Source organism: Leptidea sinapis, chromosome 18, assembly GCF_905404315.1.
Source record: "Leptidea sinapis chromosome 18, ilLepSina1.1, whole genome shotgun sequence".
In the NCBI taxonomy this organism is placed as follows: domain Eukaryota; kingdom Metazoa; phylum Arthropoda; class Insecta; order Lepidoptera; family Pieridae; genus Leptidea; species Leptidea sinapis.
In genome coordinates, this window is record NC_066282.1 from 977,689 (window position 1) to 998,152 (window position 20,464).

Here is a 20,464-nt window from a genome sequence, read left to right on the forward strand (position 1 = left end):
AATAAAACTCGAACAAAATTTTAACATGCTTTATTAATACAAAGAATTTAATACTTAAATATGAATAACAAAGAAGCTGACTTTTTTCTAAGAATAATAATACTAATATGACTATTACCTACCTATGTTATGTTTTAAAAAAACAACAAGAGTCTTAACATTTGCAAGAATACAAACATTACTTAAATTATAATATTTCCACTTTTCTCGCATTTTTGTTTGCGAAATCCTTAATAGTTTCATGTATGTCTATATGGTCTAGTATGGCCTCCTCTATGGATATTGTTGCTAAATTAGTTAATCTTTCCTGACTCATTGTAGAGCGCAGGTAATTTTTTATAAGTTTTAATTTAGAAAAGGACCTTTCCGCGCTGTAACTGGCATAGTTAGCATAATTCGTAATGCTATGGTAATGTTAGGGCATACAGCTGTCAAATTGTTTAAATATATAAATTCAAGAATTTTCACCACATCATTACTTAATTTTTTGAAAAATGGCTGACAAGACATAATTTCTTCACACAAATCATCGGCGTTAATATCCAATGAATCATTTGCTGAAAGTTTCTCCTGTAAACGATGACAGCTACTTCTTAATCGACTTTGATCTTGGTCATCACTTAAATTAAATAAAAAATTAAACACGTCGTTGTGACTATTCAATAAATCAAATCTTTTATCTACGGAGGATAACGCTTGGTCTAATATATAAAAAAATACATTAATTTTAAAAGAGGTTTTCGGATCATTTATAGTGTGGTCTTCGTGTTCATAATCAAAACTCTTTGGAGTTTTACGACGTCTAATTTTTCGGCAATTTTTTTGGCATCACTTACAATTTCTTCAAAATTTGTGTCTGTTCTAATTTTTATCAAAAACTTTTTTAATTCTGTTAAAGCATCTAAAGCAACTTGCATATTCATATCGACGGACTGTAGAATTTTACTCACAAAATTTACTTTTGTCAATATTATATGCCATACATTTAGTGAACAAATGAACAAATGAAAAGGTGCATATTTTTTCTGCTAGACATTTAGCGTCATATTTTGCCTTCTGATCATATGATATATTATTTGATATTTCATATAGGGCATCATAAATTTTTGGTAAATTTGTAAACAGCGGTTTTATAGCATCTATTCTGCTTGACCATCTTGTTCAGATAATGGTTTTAAGGTCAGATTTAAGACATATTTTTTTAATAAATCCCATCTTTTAGCAGAGGACGAAAAATATTTATATAATTCTTGCACAATACAAAAAAAACCAGTCGTATGATGATTGAGGTTGGCAGCGTCGTTTACTATTAAATTTAAACTATGACTAGCGCACGGTACATAGAAAGCGCGGTGATTTAAATCCAGCAATCTTTTTTGAAGACCATTATTCTTACCGCGCATATTTGATCCATTATCATAACCCTGTCCCCTTAAATTGTTTATATCCAAATTAATGTTGTCTAGTTTTTCTAAAATAAATGACGTCAATCCAGCGCCAGTTGTATCTATAATTGGACAGAAAGCTAGGAAATGCTCTCTTGTTTCCAACTTTCTAGTTTCTGTGTTAAAATTGACAAATCTTATTATAATACTAATTTGTTCTACGTGTGAAACGTCAGGAGTACAATCCAGTATTATTGAAAAATATTTATTAATTCGACATAAATTGAAAATAAAATGTTGAATTTGGTTACCGAGTATGTAAATTATTTCATTTTGAATTTTATCTCCAAGATAAGTCGGCATATTTTTGAAATCGGTATCATTCGTTACGCGTCGTATGTGTTCAGTCATTGAAAGATCAAATTTTCCTAACATTTCAATACATTTTAAAAAATTACTATTTTTACGATCATATAATTTTTGGCTTTGGCCACGAAAAGCCATATTTTGTGTACTTAGAAATTGGACCACATATATTATTCTTTTGATTACATCGTACCAGCGCTGCTTTTCAACCTCTAAAAGTTTTTGTTGAATACTATCAATAGTGTTCTTATTTTTAAGAGCATGACACAAATCTGTCCATTTTTTATAATTATTGAAATGAGCAGAACTTTTCTCATGTCTGCTGCAATACAAAGCTAGATGTTGCTAATCACTAATTCCCTCGCAGAATTTATTCTTATGTTTTGATTCGAATAGCTTGCAACAGAAGCAGTAAACGGCATTTTTGGACACTGTATACAGCAGCCACTCTCTGTGATACTTTTCACCGTTTCCTAAATGCCTTTCATAATAATACTCAGAAAATTTTCGTCCCGAAGAATCACGCGGAAAATTATACTGTTTAATTTGTTTAATCGGATTTTCTATTAAATACTGGATCAAAGTAGCGTTTAAAACTTCTGGCCAGGCTCCAGGATCATCTTTGGAAAAAGTTGGTATTGGTGACGATAATTGTCTTGACGGTGACGATGGTGTATCAGGCACAGGCACAGACGTAACTTCGGCGGCATCATCTTAAATTAATAACAGACAAACAAATACATAATATTGTTCACATGAGTACCTATCTATCTCCTTGTCTGAATAAACTGATTTATCTATCTATGAATAATTATTTATATTTATACAAATGAGAGTGTCTGTTTGTAATATTAAAATAACCGCTTTTTACTAAATGCTTATGGATGTACGCATTCAGTAAAAAGTACATAAAATAAAATATAATTTTTTACAATTTTTGTCTGTCTGTTCCTTCCGTCTAATCTCTAAAAACGGCCGGAAAAAAAGTTAATTTTTCTATTCAAAATTGAAAAAAAAATATATTTTTAAAAATATCCCAAACAGAAGTTATAATATTTATTTTATACAAAATTACGTAAAAAGTGCACACTTACCACTACATGAAGCGTTTTTTGAATCAGATTTAATAACACTTTCATCGATAACATGACTGGTTTCTGTCTCTAATGATTGTGTCGAAGTGGATGGTTGAGCCGTAAAATATTTACTTATTTTAGTTGCATTTTTATTACGTTCTTCTTCTTGTTTTCTTTTCCTTATTCTGGTAACCAGATAATTTCTTTTTTTTATCATGATTACCATCACTCATCGTGAAAACACGTTAAAACAATCAGTAGGTAACACCCAAACAATGATTATAATTTCAATGCGCACCTTACACACACACACTTTCAATCAAATGATTGTTCATTTGTTTTGTTTTGCCTTAGCTATCTCGTTCGTTAAAATCGGGGAATACCCGAGACCCCACCCCCGCTTGCGTCGCACGCATCGCATCGGGTTGCGTTCAGAAACTCACTCATACTCATACAAACTCGGCGCCTCTACGGTTTAAAATAACTAGTACTTTTTCTCTGGTTCAAAGAACTGCCGCCGTTTTAACGTTGAGCTCGTAAGGAATGTAAACTAAAACCCTAAACGTAAAATGAAACCATAAACGTGAATAATAATAAACATTAAATATTGAGAGACTTGTTCAATAAGCGTTATAGATGTTTTGTTGTTTACAAGGCCTATGTTGCGCCTATTGTACCTACTTACTTGTCGATACTCCACTACAAAAAACAATCATATAGGTAACAAAAATAATTTAGGTGGCAGTGGCGGCGCGGCGCCCCTATTGTCTTGGCGCCTGTGTGCGCCGCACACTTCGCACACAGGGGCGGCGCGGCCCTGTCCTTATTATTACTGTTCCATTTTTGTAATGAAAATCCGCCCTTTCCTAATAATGTTTTTATTTCCGAGTAAATTCGAATACCCTCATCAAAACTTTCTGACCCTGTCATTAAATCATCCATATAAAAACAATTTAAAATTTTATCTGAGGCGAGAGGATAATTTGCTCCCTCGTCATATGCAACTTGATGTAGCGTCCTAACTGCTTGGTGTGGCGCAGATGCTGTTCCAAAGGTAACAGTAATAAGTTCAAAATCTTGAATATTTTTATCAGGACTATCGCGCCAAAGGATCCGCTGAAACATTGCATCATCCTCTGATATAAGGACTTGACGGTACATCTCAATAATGTCCGCTACTAATCCAATAGGATGTAATCTCCATCTTAAAACAGTGTGTCTAAGATCTGCTTGCAACGTGGGTCCAATCATTAGAGTATCATTCAAAGATATTCCATTGCTATTTTTCTCAGATGCGTTGAACACCACACGCACCTTGGTCGTACTTTTATCATCTCTTATGACAGCGTGATGAGGTAAATATACTGCTTCATTCATTTTGTTATCATTGTCTTTAACCTTTCTCATATGTCCTAACTGCAAATATTCATTTATAACTTCGGTATATTTTTCTTTCAAATCCTTGTTCTTTTCTAATCTTCTCTCTAATGATTTAAATCTTTTTTCAGCTATTGCACGTGAATTTCCAGCTGTGCAAGGAGGATCTTTGTCACGAAACGGTAACTTTACTATATATCTGCCACAAGCATCCCTCGTTGTGGTTTTAGTATAAAACTCTTCACATTTCATTTCTTCTGGTGAGAGTAACTTCTTTGTACTATGTTGCTCTTCTATTTCCCAAAACCTTTTCAACATATCGTCGTCTTCATCCTGAATATGTAAATGCATTGCTCTTATATTGTTTGATCTGTCACTTTCAGAATCGACAACCCCTGATAGTACCCAACCGAAGGTAGTGTTCTGGGCGATTAGAGTTCCCGACGGATTTTTCAGTATACCTTTCTGAATAATACTAGCGTAAGCGTCAGCACCTAATAGGACATTTATCTTATTGGGTGTGTTGAATTCAGGGTCTGCAAGACTACGACCGCTTAAACTTAACCAGTCAAAGATATTTGAACTAAGATCTTTCTCTGGTAAGCAAGCAGTAATACTTTTTAATACATAAGCATTCAGTCTTAGGATGTGTTTAATCATGGTTGACGTATGTCCTAGACCAGAGACAGAGCCCGTAATTGGGACCTTCTTGAGTCTTAAAAGTTGAACTGTGGCCTCTGTTATAAAACAGGCCTGTGACCCTTGGTCAAGTAAAGCGCGAACAGTTAGGTAGTGGCCCATACTTGACTCAGCTTTTATTAGCGCTGTGGCTAATAAAACCTGTCTTGGTTTCAAAACCTTACCTGTAGAAAAGCATGAAACTATGGGATCAGTACTTATAGGTGAATTAGTACTATCCTTATCATGTTTCTTCATAGTGTTAGAATCTTTACGAACAGCCTCTCCTGAAGGATGTAGTAAAGAATGATGCCGCCTTTGACAAAGTCTACATGTAGTAGGCTTGTTGCATTCATACACTATATGATTGCTGCCCAGACAATTAAAGCATATTTTATTTTTTGCTACAAAATCGCTCCTTTTTACGTAAGTTTGTTTAGCAAATCTTTTGCAAAAACAGAGCTTATGTGCTTCTGTGCAAAACTCACAACTTACGTTTGGACTCGATGCTATCAACGCTCGTGGCTATAATATTGGCCTGATAGCCTAATGTTCTTTTTGGTTCTACACACTCTAACGTACGAAAGCGGTTCTCAATAAAACCTTTAAATTGTTCAAAAGATGGCAATTCACTCTGAGAATTATTATTTGTTATATTCAACTCCCATTGCTTTCGTGTTTCAGAATCTAACTTAAATGTAATTATATGTATGATAATAACGTCCCATGAACTAACATCAATATTCAAATTTTTCAGTGCATTTAAACAATCACATGTTGTGTCTAAAAGTTCTTTTAAAGATGCAGCGGATTCGACATTCATTCGTTTTATACCAAACAATCTCTGTAGAATACAATTACACAAATATCTTTTATTGCTGTATCTCTTAACTAATAGTTCCCAACACTGATCATAATTTGCTTCAGTGATTGGTGTATGTCTTATCAATTGCTCTGCTTCACCAGTCAAGTGACTTTTTAAATAGTGCAATTTTTGCAAATTGTCCAAGGTGTCATTTTTATGCACCAACGACTTAAAAAGATCAGAAAACGTTGTCCATTCGGAATACTTTCCGGAAAAGGTGGGAATACAAATTTTTGGTAACTTAACCAGTGAATTAGAAGTTGGCCTATTAGAACTAGATTCTTTTACTACATTAAATTTACAAAACGTAGACTTCAATAAACTTTTATAAGTGACATAAATATCCTCTGTAGTATCGTATATTTCACGTACCTTTTTTTCTACAACATCAAATTCGAAACTTTCTTATAATTTAGAACTAGTCTCCGAAAACCTTTCCCAATCTTTTTCAAGCAATTCTTGTTTTGTTTCAATATACTCTCTGGTTATTCTATCCTTTGGACTTTTTTTGAAATTAACTAACCCTTTGTTAATGACATTTTGCAAATTTTTTAATATATTTACGGAACCCTCCATTTTACTACTAAATAACTAATACGAATAAATATATTTAATATAAAAACTTTAAATTTATAACCAACAGTATTAGAGTATATTGTATAACTGCTCTTAATTAGGTATAACTATACTCTTTAAAAATAACACTCAACCTTTAACTCAGTTACAAAATCTTAACTTTATAAAATTAAGTTCAATATTTTATGATCAAAGTCACTAAAATACAAAGTCTTTTGTCGTATTAAACTTTAAAATTCTGCAAGTGTTTCTAAATAAAGTAGTACTAAAAATCTATTGTGCATACAAGATTCTAAGTCTAACATGCACACAAGTTAATAACTTTAAATTCTATGTTGAACTTTAATTTTCAGAAATTTAATAAGTCCAAATAGAATCTTATTTATTATATCTTCATTATTAAGAACAAAATATTCTTGATAGGCACAAGTCTAAAGTTTCAAAGTAAGTGTTCATATAAATAAAGTTCAAAATTGCTTGATTAAAATATCACCCTAATGTTTCAATTAAATATTTGTTAAAGATTCATTGTACTCACGTTTCACAACACTCACTCACTATATCCAAGAATGATGAACTCCACCCTGCGATTATTACTCAGCTGTCCTGGCTGCTTTGATCCGCCCTAGGCCGCCTTTTGCGCTGCCCAGTTGGTACTTCTACTCCGCCCTAAGCTGCTGCTATCACCGCCCAAGTTGCACTGCTTCTCCGCCCTAGGCTGCTGCTGTCACCGCCCAAGTTGCACTGCTTCTCCGTCCAAGGCTACTACTCCACCCTAGGCTGCTACTCTCACCACCCAAGTTGCACTGGTTCTCCGCCCAAGGCTGCTTCTCTCGCTGCCCCGGTTGTACTGTTCCTCCGCCCTTGACTGGTTTACTTTTCCGCCTAATGGATAAACTGCTTGGCTGTTTTACTACTTCTTCACTTGCACTATGCACTGCGCGCGTACTTTCGACAGCGATCCACTGCCCCTTACTAGTACGATATACCGTCTGATCCGGCTCGAAGGACCAATGAACGAAAAGTGACCCTTTAGGGTAACACTTTAACTACCACTCCCGATTCGCGGTAAAAGCACTGAGGGGTTTAGCTAATTAGACAAGCCTTGTTCTATCAAAAATTTTATTACTAATTGAACTATAATTATTTTACATACTAGACATTTTGCGAAAATTATTAATAGTGCGTTTTAAGAACTAACTAATTTTACATACCGCCACTTATGATGAACTTATAGAACTAATCACAACGATCAAGCGATCTGTCGTGAACAGTTTGTAAAAATTCCTTAATGTGCTTATAAACATAATCTAATAACATAATATTATCACCAGCTGCTAGTGATAAGTATTATAAAATTAATTTAATAATTATTCTTAAATATTAACAATAGGTGTAAGTTATGAAGTACATTTTAAAATTAGAAACTGCACAGTAGTTTATTGATTACGCACCTAACTGACTTTAGGATATATGGAAAATATCAAACTAGCAAACTGTTTGTTGCAAGTGTGCAGAAACATGCATTTAAGATGTTTGCGCCTGGAGTGAAGGAAGAGTAGTTTACACTTACTTACATAACAATATAGTGTGTGTGGAATATGAGATATGATATAATTTACACAGTATCTGTAACTCAAGGATCTCAAGAATAAAGTACGTACGACATTTTCTTTTATAAAGAGATGCCCAATCGGAACAGCATATTCTAATTGGGAACAAACATGGGTTTTCCACTAATGTACAAAAGTCAATAGATGAGCTGTGGCAACAATCACGCTATAGACGTCTTGGGACAGGGACGAAGCCTGTAAGCCTGTAGCCAGCAAGCAAACAGTCGCCACACGTCACTCGTCAGTATTATTAATTGGTGATTGTTAGTGACTGCGTGAAGCTTATGGCACAATGACGTGACTTAGATGGCAGACTGTCCCTGACATAACGCGCGTGACATACAAAATATGTTGTGTCTTAACACTAGCTGATACTGTGTTAATATCTACCTATTACGTAAGATGATTCTATTCTAGGCGCTAGCTACAACAATAATAATACAGCTAATATTTTTCAACACTACGTCATCATCAATCAATACTGCTTGGGTTTATGAAAGGATAAATAATAATTGGAACAGATTTTTCTAGTTTGATTTTATGGCAGTAGATATTATACAAATTATTTAAGTCTTCTTTAGTGTTAATTCCGCCAATATTTGTTTTTAAAACAATTCGACACGTGTTTCGCCTCTACACGAGGCATCCTCAGGCCGTGTTGTCTCGCCAAAATCTGGCACGAGACTCTCTCTTAAAAACAAATATTGGCGGAATTAACACTAAAGAAGACTTAAATAATTTGTATAATTATGGATTTCCGCAAAGTAACGCCTTATTCAATTTTTTTAAGTAGATATTATTTCAAGAACTGAAAAAATACACAAGGCAAAAATAGGACATTTCTACCTATTGGCATAGCATCGTGTAGATTACATAAGTACTGAGTATGGAGAATAGTAACCTACCTGTGAACTAAAGAAAGTTAAATATGTCTACAGCAATAAGTGATGGCAACCATAATAAACAAACACGAATTCTATGAAAATATCAACTTAATTTATTTTGTATTTTCTAAATAATAGATAAGGTTTGGTGACTAGTTCCACCTACAGGTCGTTTTTTCACCTTTAGGTACATTTCGATTTCTTTTAAATGTGTGTTTTTACTCACGTGAGACGTTGCAGCTGAGATCGGTACTGGGAACCACATCGGTTCCCTAGATGATTTCCAGTCACTATATTATTTTCGTTACGCGTACGATCTAATTTAAAACATAATATATTAGTAGTTTAGCCATTCATAACAAAATTATTACCATCAAAAACTCGTGACATATAGAAATGTTTACCAGTTTTTAAATTCATTAGAGCGGACCAAACTTTTAGTCCGAATGGCGACAAATTATTTTCATCTATTTTTCTGTTCATTTTGAAAATATTTTGTGTTTAAAATTTCTTAATGTATTTAAAATTTCTTAACAATATTACGTACCTACCTACCTATAGGTAGGTATTTTTTTCCCGCCTTTTTAGTGGAGTTTTTTTTTAAGTCAATCATAGGTAGGCCACAGTCCACAGTTTACGTGATAATAATTGTAGATAGTATTTTCTTTGTATCGAGGATGACGGCGATGCACTTCGGCTCTTCATTGAAACTTTTTGAGACTGTATAAATTTTTGCACGAAATACTATTACGTGTGAGCAAGAAATATGCTGTGAGTGAGACCATATTATATGCGTGGTCCTTTTTATTATCTTCTCTTTTGGCTCGTGTTATATATAGGCTTGTAAAATTTTAAATTATGAAATAAATAAATAAGGAAATATCATGTACCTAGTTACTTAAAAGATTGCATGTATTGCATTTTTTATTTTTCGAAACTACTTTAGAAATAACGGTATGACACAGTACCTAGCTACGGCATAAAACTGATAGTGCGTCTCCTGAAATACCTACCAATTGTTTTTGGTCTACCCATTTGTATTTAAAAAATACTATATTATGTGAAAATAAAAAACACTCATAAGAGTAGATTACATTTTAGTTTGTAGGATTGTCAATAATTGTTTTTCATTATGACATCCATCTAAAAATCAACTGAGAGTGATTGAGAGAGAGCGAGAAAGGGCGAATGTAGCATGAACAGGCCTGTCTCACTCCCCGTGTAGGTTTTGAAATCGTAAGTATGTGCGGCGGCCTCTACAGAGTAGGCGAGCCTTCAGGGACTCACGAGCGAGCATTGACGCACGCGCGAGCTTTGTTCGTCATCTACTTCACCGATCCGCACGATCGTTTAAAAATGGAGAAACATAAATGAAGCAAAGCAAAGGTCATTGTGATCCTAATTTAAATTTATTAAGCTTCCTAAAGATGCTGAAAACATCTAATTTAAAGTGATCATTATTATTATGAAAGTACCTACTATTTATGATAGCTACCTATTCATTACCTATGCTAAGGTTCAATGGTTGTGTTTCCTTTTTCGTACTTAGATCAAGAGCCGACCGCAAATAAAGTACTTACCTAATTTGTTATTGTTAATTACCTACCGGCCGTTCCCAATAACTATCAGTAGTGATATAAGTGATATATAAGGAGATAAGTGATTCTTATCGCCTTATATAGGGACGCGTGAATTGCATTTTCCATACAAACTTCTATCGCTGGTAAGGTATACGTCGTCCCATTGTCAGACAGCGTGCACGGATAAGGTGAGTTACCGTCGATAAGTTTATCGGGACAGAAAAGTCAACGATAGTTACGATTTTTATCTTAAGTAAGAGATAGAATGAATATTGGGAACGGCCGTATGAGGACGTGTGCAAGTCTAGCTCGCGTCGTGGTTCTCTTCAAGATCGCATGTACCTACCAGCTTATTAAATATATCATACTTTTTGAACTTTTTGTACTTTTACATATTCTCTGTTGATGTATTCAAATTCAAATATTTTATTCAAAACAGGATATAATATCACTTATTCAAAGTCAAAAACCTACCCATCGAAAATGTATGCCTCAGACCTGGGAAGAACGGGCGCAAGAAACTCGAAGCCTTTATTAGAACTTTAGATGGCAATTCTGTCACATAACGTCTTGTACTATAAACGCAGATCTTTTTTGTTTATTTACATTATCATTAGTAAGTTTGTATACAGTGTGTAAACACGAACTAGTAAAAAAGAAGGACTCCGCGCCATGATATTAGCAAGTGAAGCTTTATGCTAGTGTGTATGCGGTTACGGGGTATACCAGTTACACAATTTTTTCTCCCTTAAATAATCATATATCCACAACACTACTTCTATATTATTGTTTTTACACGTTTCACAACGCACGACGGCTTTTTTAAAATATTTTATTGCGACGTAAACTGATCTGTCACAGACGATGGCAAATCTCATAATGGCGGCCGATCGGTTTGTATTAGTGTAAGTGTATGCGTGGGGCTATGTATTTACACGTTTACCGGCTTGTTTTGGTGCCTCACTGTTATGTAAGGTGACACAGTGAATTAAATTAATAAATAAATATTTTGTGATAAATTTGTAAATCATCCTATATTAAGCAGTTGTTCAGAGTAAGCTATATATTATTTTTTATCTTTTTGTTAATTTACAATTCTTTATGTTGATTCTTAATTTAATATTTATAAATAACATGTGGCATTTTAATTTGCCACTGGTCATTTGAGATTTTTATATACTTAACCTATTTTTAATAAAACATTAAAATAATTTCATAAATTCTCTCTTCTAAATTTTAATTAAAAAATAATAATAATTACAAAGATTGACAAAAAACAGAGTTATAGAACAGATTAGTATAAAAAATTTAAACGAGATTTAAAAATTACTTTGGCAAAGAGGTTTCACTTCTGACGTACTTCGTGCGCACGCAATTTTTATATTATTTATATCATAGGGGGCAAACGGGCAAGTGGCTCACGCGATAGGAAGTTTAAAAGCAACAGCCCATGAATATCCATTACATTAGAGGTCAAAAGATGAATTGCCAGCCTTTATGTAGGAGTTTTTTGTGGGAGTAAGTATGTTCTAAGCTTGAAAGCCCCTAAGTCGTAGGTCCCTTAGATAGAACTACAGCTATCTTATTTTAAAATAGGTAATAATAATCTTTGACATTGACGAAGAATTATAACTATAAATTGAAAAGAATCAAAAATTTAAAAATTCAGTAAATAGTACAACTAGAGTATAAGATTTAAAGACTAGAAAGAGAGAGAAAAGCCAATAATATTGTAATTTTTGGGGTGAAAGAGATAGAAAATCAAGCTGACAGCTATAACATCTAACTTCAGAAGAACTTTGGAAAATAGACACAGATAAGGCTTGTGTGGAATAGACACAGATAAGGCTTATGTGGCATTTCGCACCATCGTTGGTGGTAATGATGCGAAAACCGATCCAACGCGCTGTTCCATCTCAGCAACCGTTGGGCAATCGGAGAAATACACTCTGTCCTTCACATAACCCCACATAAGGAAGTCCAAGGGTGTGAGGTCCGGAGAACGAGCAGGCCATAGCACCGGTCCCCCGCGGCCGATCCGTCCTCACGGAAAGTGAACGTTAAGATGTTCTCGTATGTTGCGAGCAAAATGTGCCGGAGCTCCATCATGCTGAAACACCACGTTTCTTTGGTTCTCAAAGTAATCCCAAAAGTAAGTAAATAGCATACATTTATAAATGAAAAATTGAAAAACTATTAAAGTAGACAATTATTACAAGTACAAATGGAAAATGGACATGGCTATTTCCCGATTCAGAAACTAAAAACGAAACTAAAAAATATGGAACGGGCCGGACATGTAACATAAAAACTTAGCAATAGCTGGAGTAATAGGATCACATCATGATATCCGTAGGACACAAAACGAAAAAGAGGCTGACTACCACCAGGATTGACGAAATAATTGCCTTTGAAGAAGTAATCTGTACCCGATCAGGAGCCGACAAATTTTTTTGAAGAAAAGGACGACAAACGAGCGTACGGGTCACCTGGTGTTAAGCGATCACCACCACCCCCATTCTCTTGCAATACCAGAGGAATCACAGGAGCGTTGCCGTCCTTTAAGGAAGGTGTACGCGCTTTTTTTGAAAGGTACCCATGTCGTATCGTCCCGGAAACACCGCACAAGGAAGTTCATTCCACAGCTTTGTAGTACGTGGCTGATAGCTCCTTGAAAACCGCACTGAAGGCGTGTCGTGCGACGGTGGAATTCAGCGGCAGGAATCAGGTGAAACAGCTAGTCAAGTCGGAACACTCCCCGTGATAAATGCGGTAGAAGACACACAATGAAGAGACGTCTCTACGCAACGCCAAGTGATCCAGCCGTTCACAGAGCACTCGGTCCGAGACACTTCTAGCTTCTCTGCGTTGCACGCGGTCAAATGGATCGAGCTGAAACTGGGATGTGCCAGACCAGAGATGACAGCAATACTCCATGTGTGGTCGGACCTGCGCTTTGTAGAGCGATAGAATATGCCGGCTTGAAGTATTGCCGTGCTCTATTAATGACGCCCAGCTTCCTCGAAGCCAATTTGGCTTTGCCCTCCAGATGGCCACGGAATTGGCAATCGCTCGAGATTTCGAGACCCTGTATTCCGATCTAGGCGAGGCTTTAGGGAAATGCTGTCGAAGAGCGGTGATACGACAAATGGTTTTTTTTAGTGGTAAACACGCAAACTTGAGTCTTCGGGGGGACCTTCTCTAGAAAGGACTCCATAGAAGACACAAGTTTTTCGCGGCACTGGTCAACGATTTCCCGAGAGACCTGCATGGCACGTGTATACGGCATCACCGGTGCTGACGTCTGCATAGCAATGTATGTTGTAGATGTCCAACATATCATTGATATTCAGAAGAAACAGCGTGGGAGATTTTTTGCGTAGAAAATACTAAAAATACATTTTAAAATTGCGCTTTATAGCGTGAAATTATAAACCATTAAGCCCTTTTTTGTAATTATTAAATAATAGTAATATAAATAAATATAGTTCTTTGAATTACAAATTAAATGTTTGCTTAGGTGTTTTCGTAAAAATAACGAGATAAGAACGCCCCTCCATTGATGTTTGATTTGACAGGACCACAGAGTACATTTTTTATAATTCGTTAATATGCAATAGCCCGGGCCCTTACTGCCTCGTCTTTAGTATTTTCATTTTAGGTATTTATTTTCAGTATTTTGTGTTACAAAAAAGTCCTATAAAGTATTCTCATCTCATCTTTCATCAATAAAATTTTCCTTTTCTGTATGTTTTCGCTATTTTTTAAAAGTTATTAACAACACGATTCACTTTCCTCTAAGGAAGTAGCAACTTATTTCGAATCACTCACTTTGACACATATGCTATCCAGTTTACGTTGAAATATTACCTCATGGTACGAATGAATGAACGAACTAAATCAGTTTGCTATTATTTGACATCATTTTTGACATTCAAATAACATCATTGCGATATAATCAGTTCATTTGACGTCAACCTAAAGTATATAGCTCTAATCAAGTCGTGGTACGAAATAGCAAAGCAGTTCATTTTAGATTGTCAATTGAATCGCACTAAGAGCTCATGGCAGGCCCGCAGGTACAGCATTGCGAGCGTACTTAACATGAACTTTCATTTATTTTCTCAAAAACAATCAAATCATTTGTATTTGAGGCTCACTATAATAATAAATTGATTTAGTTAAAAATACATTTTTTTTTTGTCAAATTGTATAATTTAATGAGAACTGTCAAGTTGCAGTTTATCAAGACTATGTAAATAACTAGTCATATTTAGACCAGACAGTGAATTTAAAAACCTTAAAAATATTAAGATACATTCAATATATAGCACAAATTGTTCAAGTTTTATAACATCAGCTTGTTATTGTAATGAGGAAATGCTATAAAAACAGCAATATAACACCAAAGCACCATTAATTAGTTAATTATATTCAATAAATAGATCATTTACTGTTATAATATAAATAAGCAATAATAAGGTACATTGTGGAAAAATACAAATTACATACACTGTGATAAAATCATTGAGCATTTGGGTCACATTTTAACAGCACTGCAAACACTACAAATGTTGCTGACAACATCAGGCAGACACTCTATGTGAAAGGAGTGCCGGCAATTGTAGACAACCAGGTCTGAGGCATTGGAGAGATCCCTCATGATGATACGTCTCTGACACACGCAACACATAAAGTCATCAGTAACAGATATTCCTCGCTGGTGGGTACTTATAAGTTTCTCATGTAGATCAAAATAATTTCTCAAAGTAATTACTTTGCATGCTTCTTGGACTGACATTTGCAAATGATAGTCACACATCATTTTAACTAATGACTTCTTAAGATCTTTGATTTCTTGGTTGGGCTGTATGTTCTGTATGAGCATCCTAGGATCCACATAGTTGCCTATCCGCTTTAGAAGCAATGTCACACATTCAGGTTTGTCCACTGTTTGCTTGATCAGGTCTGTCCACAGCTCCTTGTCATTGTGCTCCTGGCAGAAGTTTATGGCCTGGTTGATATCATTCAAATGCTCGATAATAATTTGCAATGCCTCCCTTGTATTTCCAATACGGCCCAATAAAAACACCATTTCTGGGTAGAAATGATTGCTTTGACAAACATCTAGAGCTTCTTGAATGGGATAGTTATCACTGCTCTTTAAAAATGGAAGCAATTTGTTCCGAGCATACTTGGCATAGAGCTGCAGTAATTTTCCATGATATTTTCCATTTGGCTCCACCTTGCTATAGGCATCCAAGTATTTATACAGAAAAAAATCATTGTTTTCTAGTTGTTTTTGGACCACTTCTACAGGGACTTTAGTCTTAGCTTGAAGTAACACTGATATAGCTTTATCACAGTCGAGGTTCATCAGGTCAAGTATTTTGTCATATATCACAGAGAACATTTGGTGTTTCATTATCAGATTGAAGACATCTTTGTGTTGTATCTTCAAATATGCGTTTAAAGCCTTATCATACTTCTTCTGACAACAATATAGTAATGCTAAAGCTTCTAAATAAATATTTTTGTCAACTTCTGTTGTCAACAAATGTTCCAAAACTTCCTTTATAATAACCCCCGTATTGTACAGACAAGAATTGATTGAGTTGAACTCTTGAACAAGTTTTAAGAAGCCAGGTGGATCCACTTTCAAATATTCGTAAAATATCAATTCATAAATATGTGAGTTCAAGGCTTGATCCGGGTTTCTAGGGACATAAGAACTAATTGCTCTTAATTGATTTACTTCAGCAAATTTTAATATTTGGTTCTCCCATAATACTTTATCATTCTTACATATTCTGGCACACAGTATAGCAGCATCATCATACATGTGTTCTGACAGTAAGTGGTCCAAATATTGCACTCCCACTGACACAACTGAGTGCTTTGCAGTTTTACCTCCAACTTCCCCTAACACTGATATTGCTTTTTCAAATCTGCCGTGTTCTGTTAGCCAGCTTACCCTATCATCAATGTCATAGGGGCTTGCTATTAAAATATCTTTAGGTGATACAATAAAGAACCTGTTCTCTTCTATAAGCATGTCTAAATAGTAGTCATTAAATGAGTATTCTTCATATCCGCGAATATTAAGACTATCCGTAGAAACTTCACAGAACTCACAATCTTTATAATCAGCTACAGATAAAACAGGCCTTTGTGCTTTTCCAGTTTCTCCATCGGGCTCTTTTGGAACGCCAAGTAACACTAGTTGATCATCTAGTGGTCCCAGCCCACTTATATGGTAGTCAGTCTGGAAAGTGTACACAGGATCAAGAAGATATTCACTTACATCACGTGTCTGCAATTCAATTTGGTTACGTTTTCGTATAACACATATTCTTATGGTGTCCACCCACCCAATCATCAGAGTCCTGGATGCTGACCAAAGTAAATTGCAACGAAAGTCTTCAATAGATCGGTTGGGAGTGTTTTCCCATTTAATTAGACCTAGAGAGCATCTGGCCACAAGGTCGTAAACACGAACGCCAACTTCGCTGGCCCACGCTACAAACCTGTCGTGCCATGCCATAGCTTGCACATTCCCCTCACATGCAAACAATACCGTAGCACGTAAGCGATTCAAAAATGTTTTTTCGTATAAAGTTAATTTGTTGTCACCTGAAACAAAAACAACACAAATTTTAATTATTTTTTGCAAAGTAAGCACTTCATATATTAAAATAAAATATGACAGATATTCAAAACTTCAAAATGCAAATTTTAATTTTATGGTGAACTTTAACCAAAAATTCCTTTAAGACCCTGATTCTAATTTATGATCCCCAATAAAATAATAATCTCAAGTTTGACGGTCACACATAAACAACTCTTGCACTCCAGTATTTCTAACTCAAAATTAGAGGCCATGTTCTGTGTGACTGTGGACTAGATGAGGGAAATGTGGACAATTTGTTCTTATGTTGCCCTTTACTGAAGTCCCTTGTAGAATTTTATACTCTCAAGGATTAATTTATAAGAAGTCTGTCTGTGGTGCGCGAGCCAAGCTTTTCTCCATTATACCCATTGAAGTCACCCATAGTATGATTTCAGCGGAATAAGCGTGCCATCACACCAGGACTGTCCAAAAAAGTATTTGTTTTGCCATATTCGCTAGCCCATGAATTGAATGAGAGCTGATCTCCTCAGCTATCCTTCCACGTCCAAACGTCGCTTTTCACTTTAGCATTGTTATATTATAGCATACCCCCGCTATTGCTGCGGGCAAATGCTCTTGTATTGGCTCAGGTCCTTACGCATCTTTGACAGCTTAACGGATAACTACGCAATCTTGCGGGTTCGAGTCCCTCATTGTATGTAAAGTTTTGTTTTCATATTTTATTTGTGTATGATGCTTATTTAAATTCACACCTCGGTAAAAAATTCATATTGATCTAGATATCACTACGTTTGTGTTATTTTTATCGAGGTATCAAATAATATTATTATTATATTATAAAATTCAATTACATATTAGTTTATTTCCTTTATAAATATGTAAGTGGTTTACAGCTCTCCAAACAATAAGTAACACCATTTAAGATTAAAAAAGGCCGGCAAAACTCCAGTGGTTCCTCTGGTGTGTCAAGAGAATGTCGGTGAGAGGTTGACTTAACATCATGTATCCCGAATGCTAGTTTGTCCTTCTCTCCATAAAACAAAAGGTTAAAATTAGTATCACATAGCACAAATTATGAGGTATAAAATATTGTAATTGATAGAGTTTTAGTCCACGATTATAATGCTACCACTCTTTATTACAAGGTAATGCACCATGCCAGAGAAAAAAGCATTATGAATATTATAACCTAACCTCAAGTTATGATATTTTTAAGGATTGGGACATTTTTATGGGGAGGAAAGAAAGGCAAACACCTAGAATTCGTTTCTGGCACTCGCCGGCTGATGCTGCGGACCCCTAAGCTCGGCTCATGTGTTGTATTAACTGTTCTACATAACCTTACCTAATCAATTTTAATAAATTGTTGTTGATAGAGCTTTTTTTTATGGAATAGGAGGACAAATGAGCGTACGGGTCACCTGGTGTTAAGTGATCACCGCCGCCCACATTCTCTTGCAACACCAGAGGAATCACAAGAGTGTTGCCGGCTGTCTTTTTATAAATGTTTTCCTTTTATCTAAAAATAATTAGTGATGAAGCTGTCTAATCTGTCACAGACTATTTTTTACATTTCATTTCAATGTTTTTCATACAATTTATGGCTGCATGGGCTTGAACCCTTTGCCATCCTTTTGCATTTTACGAAGAAACCAATATCATTTCATGACAGTTTTCAGCCTCCTGCCGCGATACCTTTTAGGTTGGAATTTTTTTATTTTCTTGAAAACGGTGCATTACCTTGTAATAAGAGTGGTATAATTATAATCGTGAAATAAAGCTCTATCAGCTACAATATTTTTTACCACCAAATTCATGCTAAGGGATACTAAGTCCGACCCAAACAAAATATTGTATTTATAAGAATACCAAAGTGGCACTGCTTTTTAAAAATTTAGAGTATCTGTCAATATTGTTTAAAATTTCTACAGGCTTTTTCAGAGAATAAGTTCAGTTAAGAATAATAAAATAATGTTCTAAACTCACAACAACCAATTCAATCTACTCAAATTAGAACAAGCTTTATTAACCAAAAATTAACCTTCATTGACCAATAACTTATTACTACTCCACAAAATTTAGGTGCCAAAATCCACATTTATATCACCCTATTTCTCTCTTTTATGAGACTGGTTCAATAATAATATTACATACACATTAACATAGCACAACATTAATACATTAAAAACTATTGCTAAGCTATTATAAGATAATAACAACTATTACAGAGACAATAAAAATCAAGCTCTATAACTCTCAAAATATCAGATGTTGCAGAACAAAGAAAAGTTTAAGAATAAATAACATAATAATATGTTGATAAGTGAAAACTCTACCTGTAAGAAATCTTCTCCCAGATCCAGATTTAAAATAGTAAGGGTCTAAGGCAACTGACTTAACAACTCTTCCCAAAGATAAGCTATGAGCGTTATCATTTGTATATAAGCCATACACCAACACCTTTCCATCATCTGAACAGCTGGCAATATAATCACCATTTAAATCAACAGATATTTTGTTTACAGCGATTGCATGTGCTTGTAAATACTTCTGACTGTTGTCCTGGGATATCGGCACGATATTGCCTTCGTGATCCAATAAGTGTATGACACCCCATTGCGTACCAAGGCAAATAAACTTAGTGTGTACACAAATGCAGCTAACCGCATCTTTTAGTAGAATATTTTGAACGTCATTACCCATTCGATCATATTTCAATTTAGGTTCTTCATCTGGTGGCAAGCTATCACAGCTCTCCAAGTTCAAAGCCATTTCAATAATGATTTCATCAAATAAAAAGTTACACTTATTTTATTAACAAAATCACATTTTTATAAATTCCAACTTTTCATTTTTCATTAATATTATGGATTTGTGCACTGTACCCTAGGTACTTTGTAGGTACACCTATACATAACAATAGTAATGACAAATAACAATTACAGACATTTGACAATGACATTTGAATTACATTTTTTTTTGGGCTTATGACTAGGATGCTAGGAGCATGAAGCTATACTTTTGAGATGAGCAGAGCAATTCTAATAACTGCAACTGCACGAATCCTGCAAACTGCCACAAGTAGGTAATGTTACCATATAATCAAAATTAATTTCAATCAATGAATGAATGCTTGGAAAGAGATTTTAATTAACTACTGGACTGGCGGCTGTCAATGTGCTTTTGTGCCTGTTTGGTATTCGCCATTTTGGCGCTGTTGGCCATGTAGCGAGAGTCTGCGGTACTAAAATTAGTGATGACAACCTTAGCAAACATCGATAGATGGTCGGAAACTATTTACAAAAAAATGTGTACTTTATTACGTTGATTCTTGAAGTATAAATAACACAAAAAACGATCGAAATTTATTTAAAAATGCAAAAATACTTCAGAGTATTGTACGTTCCTTCGCAGCCATTTTATCAGATAACGA

The 20,464-nt window shown here is 34.9% G+C and overlaps 1 protein-coding gene across 1 annotated transcript; it reads right to left on the reverse strand.

Annotated features, from left to right (window-relative positions):
• Positions 1–14,811: 14,811 nt before the first annotated feature.
• On the reverse strand, positions 14,812–19,946 carry LOC126969623 (vacuolar protein sorting-associated protein 41 homolog). The gene is made up of 2 exons (XM_050815170.1): positions 19,368–19,946; positions 14,812–17,033 (listed from the first exon to the last, which is right to left on the reverse strand). The coding sequence occupies exons 1-2, from the start codon at positions 19,801–19,803 to the stop codon at positions 14,941–14,943; spliced, it is 2,529 nt and encodes an 842-aa protein (XP_050671127.1). The 5' UTR covers positions 19,804–19,946; the 3' UTR covers positions 14,812–14,940.
• Between the last annotated feature and the right edge of the window lie 518 nt (positions 19,947–20,464).